This window comes from Odontesthes bonariensis, chromosome 9 (genome assembly GCF_027942865.1).
Source record: "Odontesthes bonariensis isolate fOdoBon6 chromosome 9, fOdoBon6.hap1, whole genome shotgun sequence".
In the NCBI taxonomy this organism is placed as follows: Eukaryota; Metazoa; Chordata; class Actinopteri; order Atheriniformes; family Atherinopsidae; genus Odontesthes; species Odontesthes bonariensis.
This window is the reverse complement of record NC_134514.1, coordinates 2,164,089-2,185,683: the sequence shown is the minus strand read 5'-3', so window position 1 is coordinate 2,185,683 and position 21,595 is coordinate 2,164,089. Positions and strand designations below refer to the sequence as shown.

The window sequence follows — 21,595 nt, the reverse complement described above, 5'->3', positions numbered from 1 at the left end:
GATAAAACATCACATCCTCCGTTACTTAAAGGAATAAAACATGATAAAAGTCTATAAAGAGAAAAGGTGAAGTATCACAAGAAAACATGTTGAATATCAGATTATTTCTGAGGACTTTAGTGAATCTGGTGTTAAAACTAAATATAACAGGGAAACACTGCCACCCAGTGGTGGTGGTGGGGTACTCCAGGGTGTTAAAACCGTTAAATATGAGTTAAAAATAATTCTGAGCGCTTTTTAAATGTCTCCACAACAGAACTGTGATAGTAAAAATAAGGAAAAAAGTTTTTCTTTATTTTTTTAATTATGTATTTCCATGTTTACACTTTTTTCACATATTTTTAAATAGTTACAGTTTTATTTCCATATATAATAATAATAATATTGTTCCCACAAAAAACCCACACTGTATCAATTAATTGATTTCACATTTATTCATTTATCTCAGATCTTTTAAATGTATTGATTGATTTGTTTGAACATTTAAGTCTTTAGAACCAGATTTTTTTTTAAAAAGGGACATCAGAGAAACTGCCTTTCTGTGTGTTGGTGAAATGCATCCTGGGAGTTGTAGTTTAATTTTGCTGGTAGCAGCCAACATGATGTTTTCACATTTAAAAATGAAAAGACTCCAAAAGTGATCAATCAACAAACAGTCGGTGCATCATAAAATAAAGAAATCAGGTTTATGTAATAAATAAATTATAAGTTTCAAACTTAATTTTTTGTGTTGAAGCGTCCCGCCTGCTGCACACACTCATTTTGAACAACTTCCCAGGATTAAATGTGGTTTCTCGGGCGGGATCAGAGGCTCAGACGTAAGCTTTGCAGCTGCTGCTGGTGGAGGAAGGAGCTGCTCGGTAGATGGTCTGCGGCTGGCTGGTGGTGGAGTAGTAAGAAAGATGCCTGCAGGAGCGAGTCGGGATGTTAGAGGTCAGAACACAACGACGTGTTTCAGACAGTTAACAGAGATATAATGATAAAATATAATAATTAAAAAGCTAAATTACAGTCAGGACAGAAAAAATATGCATCAAAGGAAATTTGAACAATACAATCTGATGAACTGGATTAAGGTTTTAATTATGAGGTGAAAGTTTTAAAGGACCACGGTTCTGATGATGTGACGGAAAAGGATCGATTGACCAATCAGAGCGGAGGAAGCTAAAGGGATGCTATGAGGGTCCCTAAATACAGCGGGCAGCTAACCAGTGACACGGTCAGCTGGAAGCTAACCAGTGACCACGGTCAGCTGGTAGCTAACCAGTGACCACAGTCAACTGGAGGCTAACCAGTGACCACAGTCAGCTGGAAGCTAACCAGCTAACCAGTGACCACAGTCAACTGGAAGCTAACATGTGACCACAGTCAGCTGGAAGCTAACCAGCTAACCGGTTACCACAGTCAACTGGAAGCTAACCAGTGACCACAGTCAACTGGAAGCTAACCAGTTACCACAGTCAGCTGGAAGCTAACCAGTGACCAAAGTCAACTGGAAGCTAACCAGTTACCACAGTCAGCTGGAAGCTAACCAGTGACTAAGGTCAACTGGAAGCTAACCAGTGACCAAAGTCAGCTGGACGCTAACCAGTGACTAAGGTCAACTGGAAGTAGGGTTGCCAACTCCCCGAAAAATAAATAAGGGACACCTCATTAGAAGGGTCGGCCGAAACCGATTGCCTTCACCCTTCCTGGCCTGGAAACAATTTTTTAACTATTTGACTCGAACCTGAATTGAATTAGATGCATATTTTTGAGTGACATGAACACATGGAAAACAAATTATTATCCAGCAATTCACTTTAATATAAAATAACAAATTAACTGAATAAAATAAGTATCTTTCTTAAAGGAGAAGTTATTTGTTTTTTTTTTACCTGTGTCTTTATTTCACCAATACTTTAAGACGAATGAATGAAAAAATGTTTTTCCCCGTTTGAGTAAAGTACTATTGCACTGTTAGCTCATAGTTGCCGTGTTGTTGTTATTTTGTAGCAGAGTGGTGCAAAAAGTCTACATGTCTGTTCATCATTAAGTGGTTTCAGAGTTACATGGTTCTGTAAAAGCATTCAGAAAACAATACAGCAATGTACTGATATTAGAAAATGTAGTTTGTACTTTTAAAAGTAAGTTCTTCAGTACTTTAACTTGAGTAAAATTTTTAGCGACTTTTACTTGTAGTTGAGTAAGATTTGACCATGAGTATCAATACTTTGACTCAATTATTGGAGTTGAGTACTTTGTCTCCCACTGCTTAAAGTAGTGTTGGCGTCTGCGTAACTGCCATATATGCTGCTTTGTTGTCTTCCGCTATCTTCTCAGTAACTCCTCGACCAATGGGATGAGCGTATTCTCGTGTGTGAATATGCTGTCAGCTCATTGGTCACAGAGCAGGACAGGGCCTGGGAAAAATTTACCGTATATTTTCATATAAAGCCCCGTTATTCATTTCCATTGGCATGATACTGCCTATTTTTGGATTCTCACAGTAATACGGGACAAAGTGCGTCCCTTTTCAGTTCAATACGGGACGGATGCTTTTGTTTCTAAATACGGGACGATTCCGTTTTTCAAGGGACGGTTGGCAACCCTAACTGGAAGCTAACCAGTGACCACAGTCAACTGGAAGCTAACCAGTTACCACAGTCAGCTGGAAGCTAACCAGTGACTAAGGTCAACTGGAAGCTAACCAGTGACCAAAGTCAGCTGGACGCTAACCAGTGACTAAGGTCAACTGGAAGCTAACCAGTGACCACAGTCAACTGGAAGCTAACCAGTGACTAAGGTCAACTGAAAGATAACCAGTGACCACGGTCAGCTGGAAGCTAACCAGTGACCACAGTCAGCTGGAAGCTAACCAGTGACCACAGTCAACTGGAAGCTAACCAGTGACTAAGGTCAACTGAAAGATAACCAGTGACCACGGTCAGCTGGAAGCTAACCAGTGACCACAGTCAACTGGAAGCTAACCAGTGACCACAGTCAGATGGAAGCTAACCAGTGACCACAGTCAGCTGGAAGCTAACCAGTGACCACAGTCAGATGGAAGCTAACCAGTTACCACAGCCAACTGGAAGCTAACCAGTGACCACAGTCAGATGGGAGCTAACCAGTTACCACAGTCAACTGGTAGCTAACCAGTGACTAAGGTCAGCTGGAAGCTAACCAGTGACCACGGTCAGCTGGAAGCTAACCGGTGACCAAAGTCAACTGGAAGCTAACCAGTGACTAAGGTCAACTGGAAGCTAACCAGTGACCAGGGTCAACTGCAAGCTAACCAGTGACTAAGGTCACCGTACCCCCCATGCTCCCCGGGCGCTTTCATGGCTGCCCACCGCTCCAGGCTGGCATCTGTCTCTGAGTGTGTGACCCTGTAAGTGTGTGTCAACAGGTGCCAACCTGGATGGGTTAAAAGCGGAGGACCAATCTACCTTCGGGTATCAATAAAGTTAACTATAAAGTTAACTTAACTTAACTGGAAGCTAACCAGTGACTAAGGTCAACTGGAAGCTAACAAGGGACCACAGTCAACTGGAAGCTAACCAGTGACCAAAGTCAGCTGGAAGCTAACCAGTGACCAAAGTCAGCTGGAAGCTAACCAGTTACCACAGTCAACTGGAAACTAACCAGCTAACCAGTGACCACAGTCAACTGGAAGCTAACCAGCTAACCAGTGACCACAGTCAGCTGGAGGCTAACCAGCTAACCAGTGACCACAGTCAACTGGAAGCTAACAAGCTAACCAGTGACCACAGTCAGCTGGAAGCTAACCTGCTAACCAGTGACCACGGTCAACTGGAAGCTAACCAGTGACTAAGGTCAACTGGAAGCTAACCAGCTAACCAGTGACCACAGTCAACTGGAAGCTAACCAGCTAACCAGTGACCACGGTCAGCTGGAAGCTAACCAGCTAACCAGTGACCACAGTCAACTGGAAGCTAACCAGTGACCACAGTCAGCTGGAAGCTCATATAGTTCATACAGGTCACAGTGCCCCCTGGTGGACACTGTCAGTACTGCAGGCAGTGTTGGTGCGTTACCGAGCAGCGGGGGCGGAGGAGCTCCACCTGCAGGAGCAGCACAGCATCGATCCGCCCAGTATGGCCAGACAGGAGGCCCCCCAGCCCAGATACAGACCAGTGCCCAGCTCGAACCTGCAACACACACACAGCGTTAGCTGGAAGCTAACCAGCTCACCAGTGAGCATCAGGGTCTGAGTGAGGCCGACCTCAGTCCTGGGTACAGCGGCTCGTAGAAGTTCTGGATGACCCGAGCAGCGTACCACGACACGGCAATCAGAGTGAAGACGCCTGCGGGAGGAAACACACAAAGTGAGCATCATCTGGAAAGCATCAGGAAGCTGCTGTTAATCCCAGCAGCTTGGTTAGCTGGAAGCTAACCAGTGACCACAATCAACTGGAAGCTAACCAGTGACCACAATCAACTGGAAGCTAACCAGTGACCACAATCAACTGGAAGCTAACCAGTGACCACAATCAACTGGAAGCTAACCAGTGACCACAGTCAGCTGGAAGCTAACCAGTGACCACAATCAGCTGGAAGCTAACAAGCTAACCAGTGACCACAGTCAACTGGAAGCTAACCAGTGACCACAATCAGCTGGAAGCTAACCAGCTAACCAGTGACCACAGTCAGCTGGAAGCTAACCAGGTAACCAGTGACCACAATCAACTGGAAGCTAACCAGCTAACCAGTGACCACGGTTAGCCGGTGGTTATTTTGCTTTTATTGGATTTTATCATAGCAAAGTTAGAAAATTAAAGGAGAATTTTGCACATTTACTGAAGTGGAATATTCCTGCTTTTTTCGATCATCAACAACAACAACAAGATGACACCGAAGGACGTTTGTGTTGGGGGATTATTTCTGATTATTATTTGGATAGCAGGGCCACAGCTTCTGGTCGAGGCGGGGTCCAGGACAGGATGCACCGGCCTCATCATACAGTCCGACAAACCACACACTCAGTTTGTACGGTGGCCCTGAGGGGCAAAATAAGACGACCAAGCCGAAAAAACAGCCATGAAACAAAGATGGCGGTTCTCGTGTTTCCTGAAATGTTTCCTGAATATTGTCCTGATTCGATGTGTTTCAGCTCGTTGTTTCTGAGCTTCTGCACCCATTGAAACCAAAGCAGGGACCCCTTCAGCTCCCTTCGGGGTGTTTTCCCCTCAGTGAGTGAGTCTCTTACCCGACACGATGAACAGGATTCCTCCACTCAGGGCGATCCGCTCCTTGACCCGATCCGTGCCAATCCTCGAGCACTTCAGTCCGAGAGCCGAGACGACGATGGAGGCCAGACCGATGAGCAGCGACAGGATCATCAGAGCTCTGCACACCTGGACGTGAACTAACACACAGATGCACCGTGGTTAGGTTCAGGAAACACAAATCAGAGAAGTCAGAAAGGTTTGAAACATGCAGACGATTCATTTACTCTGAGAATCTGTTGTTATTGGGGCTGGGCGAGTTAACTCGTTAATTATTTAACGCCGATAAATATTTTATCGCGCATTAACGCAGGTTTTTTATTTTTTTAAATTAAATTTAAAAAATAAATTAAAAAATTTAATTCTGTAATTAATCACATGATTTCCCCGATTAATCACGATTAATCTCATTTGTACGCAGAATCCAAAAATGAATCCAAAAGTAGCGTATAGCTTTTAGCATTTAGCTTTATTTTAAATGTGCTGCCATATGAATGAAAGTGCCATAACATTTGTTGTGCAAACACACTTTTAACATCAGCATCTTTCTGTAGTTTTTATGTAGAAGCCTCGCTCCACTGTCTGTTTCCTTGAATGACTTGCTGCTATCAGTTGTGTGTTTTGCCTTTAAGTGATATTTTAGACTGGAACTACTACGCTGAGAAGACAATTCAACTTGGCAGTGTTTACAGATGACTTTGGTTCTGTCGACTCCGCCGTCTGGAAGAACTTTAAAATGAAAATGGCCGAGTAAAAGTTCCGTACCCTTCTCCATGTTTGGTGGATCCGCCGATTACTTTCTTTTCCGGTTCCGCAGCAGACAGCAGCAGACTTTTACAGAATAAAAGCCTGTGAGCAACAGACTTTTACAAAATAAAAGCCTGTGAGCAACAGACTTTTACAAAATAAAAGCCTGTGAGCAGCAGACTTTTACAAAATAAAAGCCTGTGAGCAACATATTTTTACAAAATAAAAGCCTGTGAGCAACAGACTTTTACAAAATAAAAGCCTGTGAGCAAAATTCCTGAGACAGGTATGATGAAGACAGCTATGTCATTTTTATCAAGGTCCTGTTTAAAATACAGCTTTTATGGCATTTTCAAAATGGCCTCGTTAAGTGCTTTTCAATGCATTTTTCCATTGCATTGTGGGTGTTTTCAAACTTCCCCTCACTATCAGTTTAAAGGAGAAAAGCAGATCAGATTTATAACATGAAGCTGTGTTAACAGGGCAGCCATCTTGGCTCTGCTCTCATAAGCAGTCTTAGAACAGAGCAGGCTAACAAGGCGTTGCCCCGGTAACAAGAGCAGGTGCGGCTCGCCTGTGTCTCTGACATGTACGCTCACTATGGCTTCTTAAAATTACACTATAATTTTGACTGCACTCGACTGTCTCGAACAAACGTTCGCTGTTCGAAAAGTAAGTCGTATCCGAATAATTCTTGAACCGTCAGCGCCCCAAGAGACGGCAGAAGCCAGCGGTGTAATTTTCATTCGGCTACTATGTGTGGCTGGTTTTTTATGGCAGTTTTAAAATAATTTTTCACCTGAATTTGATGACATTAGGCCTTTTATAATGGAAATGGAGAGGCGACCTCTGGGCTCAGAGGTAATTTGTAAGAAATCTGTGAGGCAGAGCTCAATGAGTGTGACTTTGGGTGAAAGAGGACAAAAATACCTATATTTTGAAGTAAAATTTGTCCAGATCGGGCAGATATTTTGGACATGAGAGACATTTGTTCGAGGAATTGGTGCAGTATCGAATTTAGAGTGAGAAGCAGAGTGGGAGAGACACCTCAGCTGAGATTTAGTCTTCCAAAAACATAAACTGCCGTTGTGTCAAAGCTGTATAATGTATCAACAAACCCTTTGGTTCAGTTAAAGCCGACAGTCTCCTGTCACATATAAACTTTGAATGAGGTCTGTGTTATGCTTTATGGCTGAGTTATAAGGCCTCTAAAATAGGCCACTTTAGCGCTCGTTGAGCGGAATTCCTTTCGACTAATAAGAGCCAAACGCAACAGCGCACCGATATGCCGGTCGGACCATCGCTGCTAGACTAGTAGCGAACCGAAATTCATGACGGAAACGGAAGAATAATAGTCCAGCACAGGAGTAATATGTGTGTCTAATGCCTTCGGCATTGGCACCCATAATAATAAAACGGGGGTGGTCGTGGCATAGTGGGTTGAGCAGGCGCCCCATGTACAGAGGCTACAGTCCTCGCTGCAGCTGGCCCCGGTTCAAGTCCCGCATCGGACGGCCCTGTGCTGCATGTTGTTACCCCTCTCTCTGAACTTCCCTTTCCATTAAAGGCACAAACCCCCCCAAAATTAATTAAAAAAAATAATAATATTTTTTTTTAAATGCGTTAACGCGCGGTAATAAAGAGTTAACTCGCCCAGCCCTATGATTTAATGTATCTGTGAAGCACTTTGAATCACATTGTTGTTGGACTGTGCTGTATAGATAAACCCGCCTTAAAGGAACCTCTTCTTAAAGGAACTTTTTCTTAAAGGAACCTCTTCCTAAAGGAACCTTTTCCTGGGCCCTGAACACCCTCACCTGGCAGGCCCAGCACCGTCTTGAAGCTGCTGCACTGGATGGATCCCAGCGAATTGGCGGTGCAGCTCATCCAAAGACCCTCGAACTGCCGCAGGCTGGAGGTGACCGACTCGGCCTGGCTGTTCACCCTCCAGGTCTGAGAGGAGGTGCAGCTGGACTGCAGACACCAGGACAGCACGCCCAGAACCAGACCCACCACCTGCAGGGCCAGCACCATGCTGCTGACAGCTGGAGACACCTGAAGACACCTGGAATCACCTGGAGACACCTGGAATCACCTGGAAACACCTGGAATCACCTGGAAACACCTGGAAACACCTGGAAACACGGCGAGCTGCGACCCTGTTTCAGATGAGAGCCGACTGGTCTGAGTTCAGACGTGTTGGATCCGGTCAGAATCCGGTCAGAATCCGGTCTGACGGCTCTGAAACCTTTATTGTTTCTTATCTTGTGCTCAGAGGCTCGGACGGTCCGTCGCTCGGGCTGCTCTCAGGGATCTGAGGCGCCTGGTGTCAGCCCACTCTGGTCCCAGGTCTGCTGGCGTTTCGGGTCGATGAACTCTGTGGAAGGCCTCTGAACACACACCAGTATCGACCTCCAGGAATCCCAGTTTCACCCCCAGCTTGTTGCTGATGCTTCACACATTACATTACATTACATAACGGTCATTCTGCAGACGCTTTTATCCAAAGCGACTTACAATAAGTGTGTTCCACATCGGTAGGCAAAAGAACTTCAGGTCACAAGAAATCAGAAGTGCATTTCCTTCCAAAACCAAACAGCTAAGAGCAAAACTAGTGCTAGAGTAAGTGCGATAAGTTAGGTACCGAGACACATGGGGAAAAAGAGAATTTAGGAAACAAATAAGTGCGTAAGGAGCTGGGAGGAAACAGGTGATGTGAGGGCAGACAGTCAAAGAAACGCATTGAATGCTTCAATCGTGTCTAAAACAGCTTGATTCTTCATTATTTCTAATTCAGACTGAGGCAGTAAAACCAGGAGAAATCTCATTTTATCTGAGATTTTAAATGTTTGTCATGATGCGGACCGGTGGTGGACTTCAGCCCCACTGCATGTTTGCACTGTTACTCATCATCTGACTCACGGAGCAGCAACAACAGGCTAAGGTCTGGACTCTGACTGGACCATTGCAACACCTTGATTCTTAGATCTGCTGCTGTGTTTGGGATCTTTGTCCTGTTAGAGCAGCGAGGATGGAAGGTTAGAATCTGTTCAGTGGAAGTAGGATGTAGAGGATTTGTTGCAAAGTCTGTTGTCTCATTGCTGAGGGAGCTGGGTGTAAGTGGACAGAGCGTGAGGAAAATAGTGAAGGAAGTGTCAGATGAGGCAGTAAAGTCCAGTTGGTGGGTTTGGATTAGAAGAAGCAATAGCAGCTGGGGGACCAGCAGGGGGGGCACTTAGGGTAAACCAGAGGGGAACCCTCAGGGCCTTCTACGCCTTCAGAGAAGGCCTTAAAAAATTCAGAACAAAAACATATTAGTATTAAATAATAATATATGTATACATAAAAAAACCTCAATCACTCTCATTTAATTTAATGCAATACATTACATTCTCGCTAATCTATGTTCCAAAGTTAAGTTTACTGTCAAATTCACATCGGCAATGAAAGGGTTACTGTCCTGAAACATACTATCCAATCAGAATCGTCCATCTCTATCGAAGCAAGATTAACCGGCTCATTAATTGGTTAGGACTTCACGCATCTCGGGGAAGGCCAAGCTATGTGTTTTGGTTTGGAGAGTGATGGGAAAATTGACCAATCACGGTTTGATTTGAAGTGGGCGGGACAAAAAAAAAAGATCGTAGGCCCTCATGAAGTCCGAAAAGTGTGCAGAGTGGAGCGGTTGAGAGACAGAATTCACTCTGTGCACAATATGGCGACCGTTGACGTTCAAACTTTTGTGTGTGCGCCAGTACTTCCGGTGAAAACTTCTGGTGATTTGACAGCTAGCGCATCAGGTTAGAGCCAGTGGCCGTAAACAAAGGTTAACTTATAGCCTAGCAGCCTAGTTGCTAATGCTAGCCGCAGTAACGTTACCAACCATACCCGACGTCAAGGAGTTGGCTGAGCAGGTTATGGAGGGGCTGGCAGAGTTAACTTCATAATGGGTGAGTGCAGGTTTCATTCACTTGTTTTTATTCTTTCACAGGATTGATTCACTTCATTGGTTTATCCGATTACTGGCCGCCGAGCCATTATGTGTCTGGGTTTGTGTAGGTTACTGATCATGGTTGTTAGCAGTCGATAGTCAGGCTGTGTCATGTGTGTGTGAGTGTGTATTTTTTCTATGGGTGCGTGCCATTGACTGTATGAGTCCGTGCTCGTTTTTTTTTTTTTTTATTTAATTAAATTTGAGATACTTTATTAATCCTGAAGGAAATTAAATTTTGTCGGAAGACGAGACCAACGTTGTGGCTAGCTTGATAGCCTTTTTCCCGCAATGATTTTTTTTCTTCAGCAACGAGGGCTGAGGTGAAGGCCCAGCCGTAGTGCTCACGGTTCGCTACTGGGGTAAACAGACTTTTGGAAAAAGCAAAGAAGAAGTTCAAGATATTTAAGTGGAGGGTGTGGCCCATGTGAGCCTTTTGAAACCAGGCGGCCATTTTGGGTGAGTTGGCCTGTATGGCTTTGTTTTTGCTGGCATTTTTAGTGACTGTAGGACTGTTTAGGTGAGTTTGTCTGCTGAATCTGCTGGTGTGTCTTGTCCTGCCTCCACCTCTGGCACCCTCAATACTTTCATTACCCCCTACCGGAACCAGGGTCTGAATCCCCACCCCGCTGTGACTGGTGTGCAGTTGGTGAGAGGCTGAGGTAGCTGGTGGTTGTGGAAAAAAAAAAAGAAAAGATGGTTGTTGTGGTGTGAGGAGCAGTGATGGCTGGCATTAGGGGAGTTACTCTGGGACGCCAGTGATCACTCTCTAGCCTCCTGGAGGTGTCGTGGGCCCAACTAGACGAAACACTGATGAAAGGAGGTTCCCACCCGATGACCCCAATGACATGTTGGTCAGCACTGCTCACTGATCTATATTATAGGGAGTTCACTGAGTCTGGTCCATTTTTTCTTTTCCTTTAGGACAAGTTTCTTGTGTTTACCTTAAATCTGTTGATGAGCCAGCTTCAGCTGTCGGACAGACGGCCTCACATCTGACTCTAGAACACTTTGGTGTCCAGAGGAGTTCATGGTGGACTCAATGGCTGCGAGGTGCCCAGGTCCTGTGGCTGCAGAACCAGCCCAGATCATCAGCCCTCCACCACCGTGCTTGACAGCTGGTGTGAGGTGTTTGTGCTGATATGCTGTGTTTGGTTTCCTCCAAACGTGCTGCTGTGCATCATGAGCAAACATCTCCACTTTGGTCTGGTCTGTCTAAAGGACATTGTTCCAGAAGTCTTGTGGTTTGTTCAGATGCAGCTTTGCAAACCTAAGCTGTGCTGCCATGTTCTTTTTAGAGAGAAGAGGCTTTCTCCTGCAGCTTTAACATTTAACATAATAACTGAGGCCTGCAGAGTCTGATATGTAGCTCTTGGGTTTCTGACCTCGGGGTGACCTTTAACCTTTAACAGTTAGTTTTTCCCATTTAAAAAAAAAAAAAAATCTACTTTAACAAACTTCTCAGCATCTCAGTTCACAGCAAAGAATCTAATTTGGATTCTTTTAGTTTTATTTTGAAAGAAAACCAACAATCATACATAAAAAGACAAAGAAAAGTCTGACGAAGTGTTTCAGAAGGAAGAAACCTGAAAGGTTTTCCGTCTCTCTCTGCTTTCTACAGACTGAAATGAATCAGAATCGCTGATTCCAACATAAATAAAGACACGTTAGCTCAGGTTTCCTCCTTCCTGGTTCCCAGTTGGCTGCAGGGATCCGGCGTCTCTGTCTGTACATTTTATACAACTTTACACGTTTGTCTCAGTTCCAGAGTCCTACATCGAGCTTCCTCCTCCTCCTCCTCCTCCTCCGGTTCTCAGGTCGTGCCAAAGTTTGACGAAAGGTTCTCGGTTCTTCCAGATCAACTCGTGACCGAACATGATGTACCAGCTGAGGAGAGAAGAAGAGAGGTCAGGGGTCAGGGGTCAGAGGTCAGGTGACGCTCTGAGGATGGAAGGAAGAAGCTGAACTCACATTCCAAACAGGGCGCCTCCTAAGTGAGCGGCGTGGTCGAAGAACCTCCATCCCAGCAGCAGGCCGGCTGCATCCATGGCAACGATGGCCTTCAGAGCCTGCGGAGACATGAGAGGGTGAGGATGGGGGGGAGGGGAGGCGGGGTCAGGTGGTACAGGAAGGGGGCGGAGCCTTACGTTGGCGGCGGTGAAGGTGAACATGGGGAGGAAGATGATGGCCAGCTTGGCCTCAGGCATCTTGGTGCAGACGGCTGCCAGGACGGTCATGATGGCTCCAGACTGAAAACACAAGAGAGTGAAGAAAAGAGGATAAAACTCGACCTGATTGGGTATGATGACTGGAAATGGCTGAATGGGATACTTTGGCTGTGTTCGAAAACGCTTACTACATACTGATCTATCAGACAGTATGCAGAGCGTTTACCCACAATGCATTTCGCTCCTGCCATAGGCTGTGTTCGAAACCGCCTACTTCTCCTACTACTCCTACTAACTTTAACTTTTTTTAGTTCCCGGATGCATACTAGATTCTCTGAAATGTTGGGTATGCATCATGAGGTTACTACTCATACTCAAACTACCCAAGATGCAACGTAACGTGACGTCGCCGATCGTCATTTCCTGTCAAAACGGCAGTTTCAAGCTAGCTACAACGAGGGTAGGTTCACTTCCTGTTTTCAAAACAAAAGCACCAATTGTACCGTAATGGCTTTCCCTATGATAAAAGGCAACGGGTATTTTATTTTGTGAAAATAACCGGAAGTGCGTTAGCTCACTGCGGCTAGCTTTAGTAGCGCCGAATTCGTGGGAACAAAATGGTAAACAGCCGGTATTTTGTCAGGTTTTCAACACGTTGGGGATCTAAACGACTACTTTCTCTCCTGAAAATGTTTCAAATGTTGCTAAAGTTTACAGAGTTTAGAGCTTAAGGGAAATCAGCTTCAGGCCTGATATGCAGTATGTAGTATGGAAGTATGCAGTAGGTGGTTTCAAACACAGCCTCTATAAAAATAAAGTACAAAAAAAGAAGAAGAAGAAGAAGAAGCAGCTTCCCTTCCTGTTCTTCTTCAGTTTTGTGTGAAACAAACAAACATGGTGGATCACATGACCCGGAAGCAGCAGCTTACCGCTCCCAGAGACGGGCCGAACCTCCCCGAGGCCAGCTTACAGGCATAGCTGAAGAAGGTAGAAATCACACCTGAAAACAGAGAGAAGGTTCCTTTAAACACTGGCAGCTCAGAGATGCTTCAGAGATGCGTTTAAGATGTCTGCGGCGCCGCACCTGCAGACAGGTAGACGGCCATGAACTGCTCGCGGCCCAGCATGGAGACGGCGCTGGTGGAGAAGCTCCAGAGGACGTACATGTTGGCCGCCATGTGGAAGAAGGAGAAGTGGCTGAATGTGGACAGAAGCATCGGCGAGCAGAGCGTCCCTGCAAAGGACAGACGAGAGGGTTAGAGAGGCCGCCGCCGCGCCCCGCGGTCAGCGCCGCGCCTGATGGCGTCGGGACACTCACTGGAGGTCGGGTCGGCCGTGAAGTATCTGATCATGAGGCGCTGCAGAGACGGGACCCTCCAGCAGCAGAACACGATGGCGTTGGCAGCGATGATCCCTGGGAAAAAAGGTCAGAGTTTAAACAAATTAAACTCTGCAGAGCCTTCAGTTAGCAGGCCCCTCTCTGTGGAACCAGCTGCCAGTTTGGGAGGCAGAGCCTTCAGTTATCAGGCCCCTCTCTGTGGAACCAGCTGCCAGTTTGGGAGGCAGAGCCTTCAGTTATCAGGCCCCTCTCTGGGGAACCAGCTGCCAGTTTGGGAGGCAGAGCCTTCAGTTATCAGGCCCCTCTCTGTGGAACCAGCTGCCAGTTTGGGAGGCAGAGCCTTCAGTTATCAGGCCCCTCTCTGAGGAACCAGCTGCCAGTTTGGGAGGCAGAGCCTTCAGTTATCAGGCCCCTCTCTGTGGAACCAGCTGCATGCATTGCTGCATTTTGCTCCTGCCCGAGCTGAAATCAGCCGGCCTGAAGCTGATTTCTCTTAAGCTCTAAACTCTGTAAACTTTAGCAACATTTGAAACATTTTCAGGAGAGAAAGTAGTCGTTTAGATCCCCAACGTGTTGAAAATCTGACAAAATACCGGCTGTTTACAATTTTGTTCCCACAAATTCGGCGCTACTAAAGCTAGCCGCAGTGAGCAACGCACTTCCTGTTATTTTCACAAAATAAAATACCCGTTGCCTTTTATCATAGGGAAAGCCATTACCATACAATTGGTGCTTTTGTTTTGAAAACAGGAAGTGAAGCTACCCTCGTTGTAGCTAGCTTGAAACTGCCGTTTTGACAGGAAATGACGATCGGCGACGTCACGTTACGTTGCATCTTGGGTAGTTTGAGTATGAGTAGTAACCTCATGATGCATACCCAACATTTAGGAGAATCTAGTATGCATCCGGGAACTTCTGCTTACTCAAACTCGCATACTAACTCAGAAAGTTAGTAGGAATAGTATGCGGTTTGGAACACAGACTCTCTCTCAGCAGGTGTCTCTGGCCTGGTGTTACGCTGCTTGTTGTCCCCTCTTTCCTGTCCTCTCAGCCCCCAGCTGGTCCAGGCAGATGGTTCCTGGTTCTGGTTCTGATGGTTTCTTCCTGTCCAAAGGGAGTTTTTTCTCCCCACAGTTGCCTCATGCACGCTCAGGACGGGTGATTGGATCAGAGAGAAGCTTGGAAACTGTTTTTAATTGGCTCTGAATGCGTTGGAGAGTCTCTCTGAATCTTTGAAGTGTTTGAGATGACATTTGCTGTTATTTGGCGCTTTCTAAATAAAACTGAATTGAATCAAACGTACCAACCGTTTCCTCTTCTGCTGAACTCTGACATATTCGTAAGTTTGGTCATTTCTGACTAACATGAACACAGAGTCATTCAGGAGTTTTTAAAGTGACGGAAACGTTCCGGTTTAAGGACTCAGGTGATGGCGGCGTTCATGTTTCAGGGTTCTGGACTCACCTGTGACGGTCTTCTGGCCTTCACTCAGGCTGTTCCACCATTGGTTGATCTGGGACACAAACAGCCAATCAGGACATTGTTTCCATGCAGTTTTAAATCATCTTTCCTTCTCTTCTTACTCTGGCTTCCAGTCAGTCACAGAATAGATTTTAAAAGCCTGCTGATTGTTTACAATCTGTGATCTGTTCAGAGAATATAAAGCCAGCAGAGCTCTTAGATCCAAGGACTCAGGTCAGCTGGTCCAGTCCAGAGTCCAGACTAAACATGGAGAAGCAGCATTTAGCTGTTATGCTGCAAACAAGTGGAACAAACTGCCAGTGGAGATTAAACTTTCACCAAATGGAGACATTTTTAAATCCAGGTTAAAAACATTTCTGTTCTCATGTGTCTATGCATGAAATCTGCACGATATCTTTGAACTTATCTGGACTGTTGCTGGTTTTTAAATTCATTTAAATGATTTTATTTGTTTCTCTTTATGTTCTTTTATGTATTTTTAATGCTTCTTCCACTCCCTGCTGCAATGCTTTTATTTTATGTGAAGCACTTTGAACTGTTTGTACATGAAATGTGCTACAAATAAACTTTATTTGATTTTATTTGATTTCTTCTCTCCTCCCGTCCTCACCTCTTTGCGGACGTCCCCTCGTTTCTGAGGTCGAACTTTCTCCAGCCAGTCGGCTCGGATCTCGTCGAAGTAGCTCTGGACCCGAGACTTCAGGGACTCGTACTGCCAGATGGCCGCCGAGCCGAAGGAGCAGCCTGTGAACTGACATGGCGTTAGCGCCTAACTGTGACATCACCGATGAGGTCACAGGGTAAAGGTCACCTACCCCCACGGTGAAGAGCAGCGGCCTGACGAGCCGGCCGAAGGCCCGCGGGGGGGCGGGGCTCCGGCGCGGGACCGCAGCCTCCGAGGACTCGGAGTGGGCGGGGCCAAGCTCCTCCTCCGCCTTCTTGGTCTCTGTTTTTTTGGCGACTTTCCTGAAGCCGCACCTCTGCTGGAAGCTGTGAGGCCACCTGCTGGCCACACGGAGGAGAAGTCAGGAGGAGGCAGCGTGAGCGCGACGGGCGCCGCCGGCTTTCAGCGGCTACAGGCTCGGCGCTGCCGTCTCCCATCACCCAAGCACCTGAAGTTATCGGAGCTGTTCCAGAATAACCTGCAGTAAATATTCTTCCTGAGTGATACAGATGTTCGGAGGCGGCTCCAGCTGTGGAAGACAGTCGGTCCACATCTGTCCTAACAGGCCTGGATGCGTTCCAGCTTCCTCTGCAGGTTTCTACGGAAGCCCAGAGCGGACGTGGTACGAATAAACTTTTTTTTTTTTTGATGGTTTTCTCCAGATAACGAGATAATTTACAGATGTTTTCGAGGCCACTTTTTCTCCCCAGTCCGCCCCTGTTTATATGTGTTTATATTTATTTATTGATTTTTTTATTTATCTATCTATTTATTTATTATTATTATCATTTGTTAGTAGTAGTATTTTTTATTAGAATTTGTGTTATTATTGTTGTCGTTAATATACAATCATTGTAAATATTTGTTTGGAGCTACTTGACTAATTTGAATTTCCCCCATTGGGGGATGAATAAAGTATTTTTCTATTCTTTCTATTTCTATTCTATATGTGTTTCTGGTTTTAACCCATTTTTACCCCCTTTCATTGGAAACTGAATAAAGTCGCCTATGAACCAAACATGGAGCGTTTGTGAAAATGCACAAAGCAAATCCCGCTGGTGTGACGAGCATCTGAAGAACGAAATCAGGTTTAACACCAATCACGCATCATTCGGTAACCATGGAGACGGCCTGGTCACTGATGAAGTCGACTACATCCGCAGCATCACTGAGTGCTAGAAAAAAAGTGCTATCGGACATCATGTCCTTTGCCGCAGAAGTTCTCAAACCTCAATAAGTTGAAGGTGAAACTGCAGTTAAAATTTGGCACACAAAAAGCTAAAAGAAAAGAAGCCAAAGTGAAGAGTTTAAGTTACAGGTCGGACTGGTAAATGGGAAAATTCATTCAGGCCGCCATCCATCTCCCCAGATAAGTTCAGATTACTGGCAGTCATCACAAAGTCATTGCAGTTCCCTTTCAACTTTCCCCATGTTTTTAGTTTTATGTTTTTAGGTTCTTTCATGTTTAGTTTTTCCCTGACTTCCCATGTTCAGTTCATTAGTTTCACTCACGTCACCTGCACTCATTTGTCAATCACTCCCAGTTTAGGATTTAGTTTCCGGGTTTCATTTTGTGAAATCCTCTCTTGCCACGTCAAAGATAAGTGTTTTTTCATGCCATGTGTAGTCATTTGTTTTTTTCCTCTCACAGTTATATTCCTGTTTTTGTCTCCACAGTCTAGTTTTTTTCACCTCGTTTTGTTTTTGAATAAACCAAGTTTTGCTTTCCTGAAGTCCGCATCCGTGTCCTGCCAACCCAACCCTGACAAGCTGCAGTCGAGCCGGCGTCTCCTTAAAGGGACAGTTCGCCTCTTTAAAGGGACAGTTCGCCTCTTTAAAGGGACAGTTCGCCTCTTTAAAGGGACAGTTCGCCTCTTTAAAGGGACAGTTCTCCTCTTTAAAGGGACAGTTCTCCTCTTTAAAGGGACAGTTCGCCTCTTTAAAGGGACAGTTCGCCTCTTTAAAGGGACAGTTCTCCTCTTTAAAGGGACAGTTCGCCTCTTTAAAGGGACAGTTCGCCTCTTTAAAGGGACAGTTCTTCTCTTTAAAGGGACAGTTCTCCTCTTTAAAGGGACAGTTCTCCTCTTTAAAGGGACAGTTCGCCTCTTTAAAGGGACAGTTCGCCTCTTTAAAGGGACAGTTCGCCTCTTTAAAGGGACAGTTTGCCTCTTTAAAGGGACAGTTCGCCTCTTTAAAGGGACAGTTCGCCTCTTTAAAGGGACAGTTCTCCTCTTCTGACATGAAGCTGTGTAACATCCCATATCAGCAGCATCATTTCTGAACATCTTCTTCCCCCCTGCTGCGTCCTGTGAGCAGAGTTCCAGCCTCGTTTTGGTGTTGATGAAGGTAGTCCGGCTAGTTGGCTGGGGTTTAAAAAATAAAGCGTTTTGCTTCTCAGAACAATATGCGTTCAACAGAGTAATACATTTGCATCACAAAATGGTTCTCCAGGAAAAAGTCAGACCTCACAATCTCTTGGCCCTATTTTCTCTCCCTTCGTATCACTGCCTGCTGTGCAGACCGAGCAGCAAACACCGTAACAGGCGCGGCTGTCGGCTCACAGGACGCAGCAGGGGGTAAGAAGATGTTCATAAATGATGTTGCTGATATGGGATGTTATACAGCTTCATGTCAGAAGAGGCGAACTGTCCCTTTAAAGAGGAGAACTGTCCCTTTAAAGGACGCAGGCTGATATGAAAGTTATCTCTACAAGACAAACAAACTGCAGTTTCAGCTGTTAGAAGTCGACAGAAGTCAAATCCATGTCGGGTTCTCCAAAATCTGACATTTTCAGCTCGAGTCCGTTCTTGGAAAGTCTTTAAGAACACCGAGAAACTGATCGTGAGCGTTCAAGAAAAGAAGGTCACCTAAATTAACTCGTTATCTCCAGAAAACCATTTATTTATCAGTTTATACATACCACGTCCGCTCTGGGCTTCCATAGGTGTGTCCAGGTGCTCTCTGTCTGACATTTCCTCCTCAGACTCATCACCGTCACCATGACAACACGTCTGCAGCTTTAATTCATCCCTCTTTCCCCTCAGAAACACAGTCTGAACCTGCAAACAGCAGATCCTCTCGCTCAGAGTTTCTCCGTCTGTTTGCTGCGTTCGTCAGCAACAAGCTGATTCACAGCTGGTTCAGCTGCTACAGGAACTCTGACAACACGCACTCTGATTGGCTACTGGAGCCCCTGGACACCACAGGGAGCTCCTATTGGCTCAGAGAGCTGTCAGTCAAGCGCTAAACACGAGAGCTGACGAACCAGAGAGAAGATGTGAAAGATGACTGTATCGTTGGATCAATAAAACCACGAGAAACTCGGCTTTCTGATGGACTTTAAGCAGATTTATTTCTGCACAAACAGCAGCCGAGCTTTAATAAACGATTCTGACAGACGCAAACTGTTTTTTTTTTCTATAATCCAAGAAGCGTAACGTCATTGGATTAAATGTCATCATGTCAAAAAGCATTCAGCACAGAACCAGATGTTGCTGGACACCCTCAGACTGCCCACATCCTGCCTGCTCAGAACTCCTTTACTGGCACCAGGATGACTTGTGACTGGTCATAATGTTATGGCTAACACCTTAGCTTAAAAAAAACTCTGAACTGGACTATCTCACAGTCACAAAAGACTTTTAATTAAAGTTTCTGATTCATGAAACCATCTCCTGACCTGAAAAGATGCCAAATAAGCAGTGAAATGTCCCTTTTTTCCCCACTTTTCAAAATTTTTCTAAACACTAAAACAGATGTCATAACTTAGAAAACGTGTTTAAGAATATATACCACCCGTGAGATGTTATAGTTACTCCTTCTACCTGCTGCAAAATGCTAAAAATGCACTGAAATGACCCCGTGACAGGCGAATCAGAGGCCAACTTCACCCTAAACATGTCAACATATAACAACTAGCCTTCAGTTATTATATTTTATATATATTATATAATATTTATATATATATAACTCAGGAGAAACTACACAGAAACTTTTCCCACAGTTTCTGTGGCTGCTTTCTGAGCTGAAATAGCATAAATAACTCCATGAATGAAAAGTCCGTCAGCTAGCTAACACTCTGCTGGAAGTGAACGGCTTTGATGCTAACAGAGCTAACTGAGCTAACAGAGCTAACACTCTGCTGGAAGTGAACGCCTTTAATGCTAACAGAGCTAACTCCAGAGCAGCGGAGGTTTCTCTGAGCGTCAGCCGGAGCGGGCGGCTTCTCTCCGGCTGCAGCGACTGACCTGCCACCCCTCACGGAGCTCCGTAACATGTCCTCTCCGGTCAGCCTGAACAGGACAGAGCAGCTCCTCCACGCCATGTTGGATACCGGTGACAGCGACCGGTCGACCCCGGGCTGTCATCCATTACCGGGTCAGGACGAGGCGCAAGGAAGGACAACAGCGACGCCTGCAGGAGACATCTGGAACAACACCTGCCTCACTCATCCGATACTTTTACATTTAAAAACTTTGCATCGTTTTAACTGTACAGAAAAATTTAAATTAAAATCATATGATGCTGATTCATTCAACATTATTAGTCATGTTTGATGTTTATGGAAGCTTTTGTGTGCCATCAGAGTTTGAATATAAATGTCTAATATTGAATTTTTACAGCATCAAAATCAGACTTTGAATTAAAAAACCAGCAGTGTAAAAAAAATCAACTTCTAAAAAAGAAAAATCAGTGTAAAAAAAAAGTAAAATCTAAAAAAAAAAATCAGTGTTAAAAAATCAGCTTAAAAAAATCAGTGGGACTTTGACCCCCAACCTCCAGTCACATGGTGGAAATCTTGTTGTCTTCTTTGATTCAGAACCTACATTTTCAACAGATTAATTTTGTAGTGAAATGTTGCCCATTTAAAGTCTAAACATCATTATTCACTTTATTTCACATAAAGTACAAAGTTCTAAAGTTCTTTTGAAGCTTCACAAATTTAGCTTCTGAGTTCATTTCAACAACTTGATTTCTAACTCTACTTAATTGAGGCCCTTCTGATTTAACTTTAAACGCTGATTTTAGTCCTTTTATTTGCCCAGTTTTTGTGTTTCTCTGCTCCACTTGTTTAGCTGTGGTCGTAACTTAATCTTTACTTTAAAACTTTATTTATTTATTCGTTTTGCCTGACCTATTGTTCATTTAATTGTATGAGATCTGTTTTAAATCCAGATATTTGTTTGACTGAGGTATCTGATCATTTTATTTTGTGGATTTGCATTTTTACACCTAACTTTATCTAATTGTACCAAATTATATTATATTATTCTTATTATTGATATATATATATATATATATTATATACTCTTAGATATTTCTTTCATAATACTGGATCCAGTTTAGTTTTTTTTCTCCATTATTTTATGCTTTAGAAAAGTTAAATATAACCTTAAATAAACTATTTTCTAATTTCAAGCTCCGGTCAGTTTAATAGATTTTATCTTATATTTGTTTAAACCTTAAATTAAAGCCACTGTTGCTTTAATTGATTAATCTAAGTAATATTTTCATTTTCTCCAATATATGGTCACTTTATATTTTTAAACTGTTTTTAAATAGTTTTTTTTTATTCTTAGATTGTTTTTAAAGTGTTTATAATTATATAAACATTTTTATTGCTTCATAATGTCTTGCTACTGGATGCTTGAATTTCCTTCGGGATCAATAAAGTATCTATCTATCTATCTATCTATCTATCTATCTATCTATCTATCTATCTATCTATCTATCTATCTATCTATCTATCTATCTATCTATCTATCTATCTATCTATCTATCTATCTATCTATATAATTTTATATTCTCAAGATAATTATTTTGATTCTAAAGAAACTTTTACTTAACGCTAAACAAAATGTTTTATCAACGTGAAATAACTTTAGTTTTATAATTGAATTAAAAAAAATAAAAGTCTCCCGTTTCATCGGTGAAAACTGACCAGGACTTTTATTCTGAAGGCGCCACAGAGCG

General features: G+C 44.1%; 2 protein-coding genes across 3 annotated transcripts; both read right to left on the bottom strand.

The window, feature by feature from the left end:
- Nucleotides 1–779: 779 nt before the first annotated feature.
- On the bottom strand, nt 780–8,012 carry LOC142387964 (claudin-1-like). The gene is made up of 5 exons (XM_075472755.1): nt 7,796–8,012; nt 5,213–5,371; nt 4,229–4,310; nt 4,041–4,154; nt 780–906 (listed from the first exon to the last, which is right to left on the bottom strand). Exons 1-5 carry the CDS (start codon nt 8,010–8,012, stop codon nt 813–815), a joined length of 666 nt encoding a protein of 221 aa, XP_075328870.1. The 3' UTR covers nt 780–812.
- Nucleotides 8,013–11,442: 3,430 nt separating this feature from the next.
- On the bottom strand, nt 11,443–19,985 carry parlb (presenilin associated, rhomboid-like b). 2 transcript variants are annotated; one of them, XM_075472747.1, is made up of 10 exons: nt 19,870–19,985; nt 15,774–15,963; nt 15,569–15,709; nt 14,941–14,989; nt 13,456–13,551; nt 13,222–13,371; nt 13,067–13,137; nt 12,117–12,218; nt 11,941–12,038; nt 11,443–11,856 (listed from the first exon to the last, which is right to left on the bottom strand). In XM_075472747.1, the coding sequence occupies exons 1-10, from the start codon at nt 19,944–19,946 to the stop codon at nt 11,742–11,744; spliced, it is 1,089 nt and encodes a 362-aa protein (XP_075328862.1). In that variant the 5' UTR covers nt 19,947–19,985; the 3' UTR covers nt 11,443–11,741. The 2 variants fall into 2 exon arrangements, with proteins under 2 accessions (XP_075328862.1, XP_075328863.1); XM_075472748.1 differs by having other exon boundaries at nt 15,774–15,960; nt 19,870–19,984.
- Between the last annotated feature and the right edge of the window lie 1,610 nt (nt 19,986–21,595).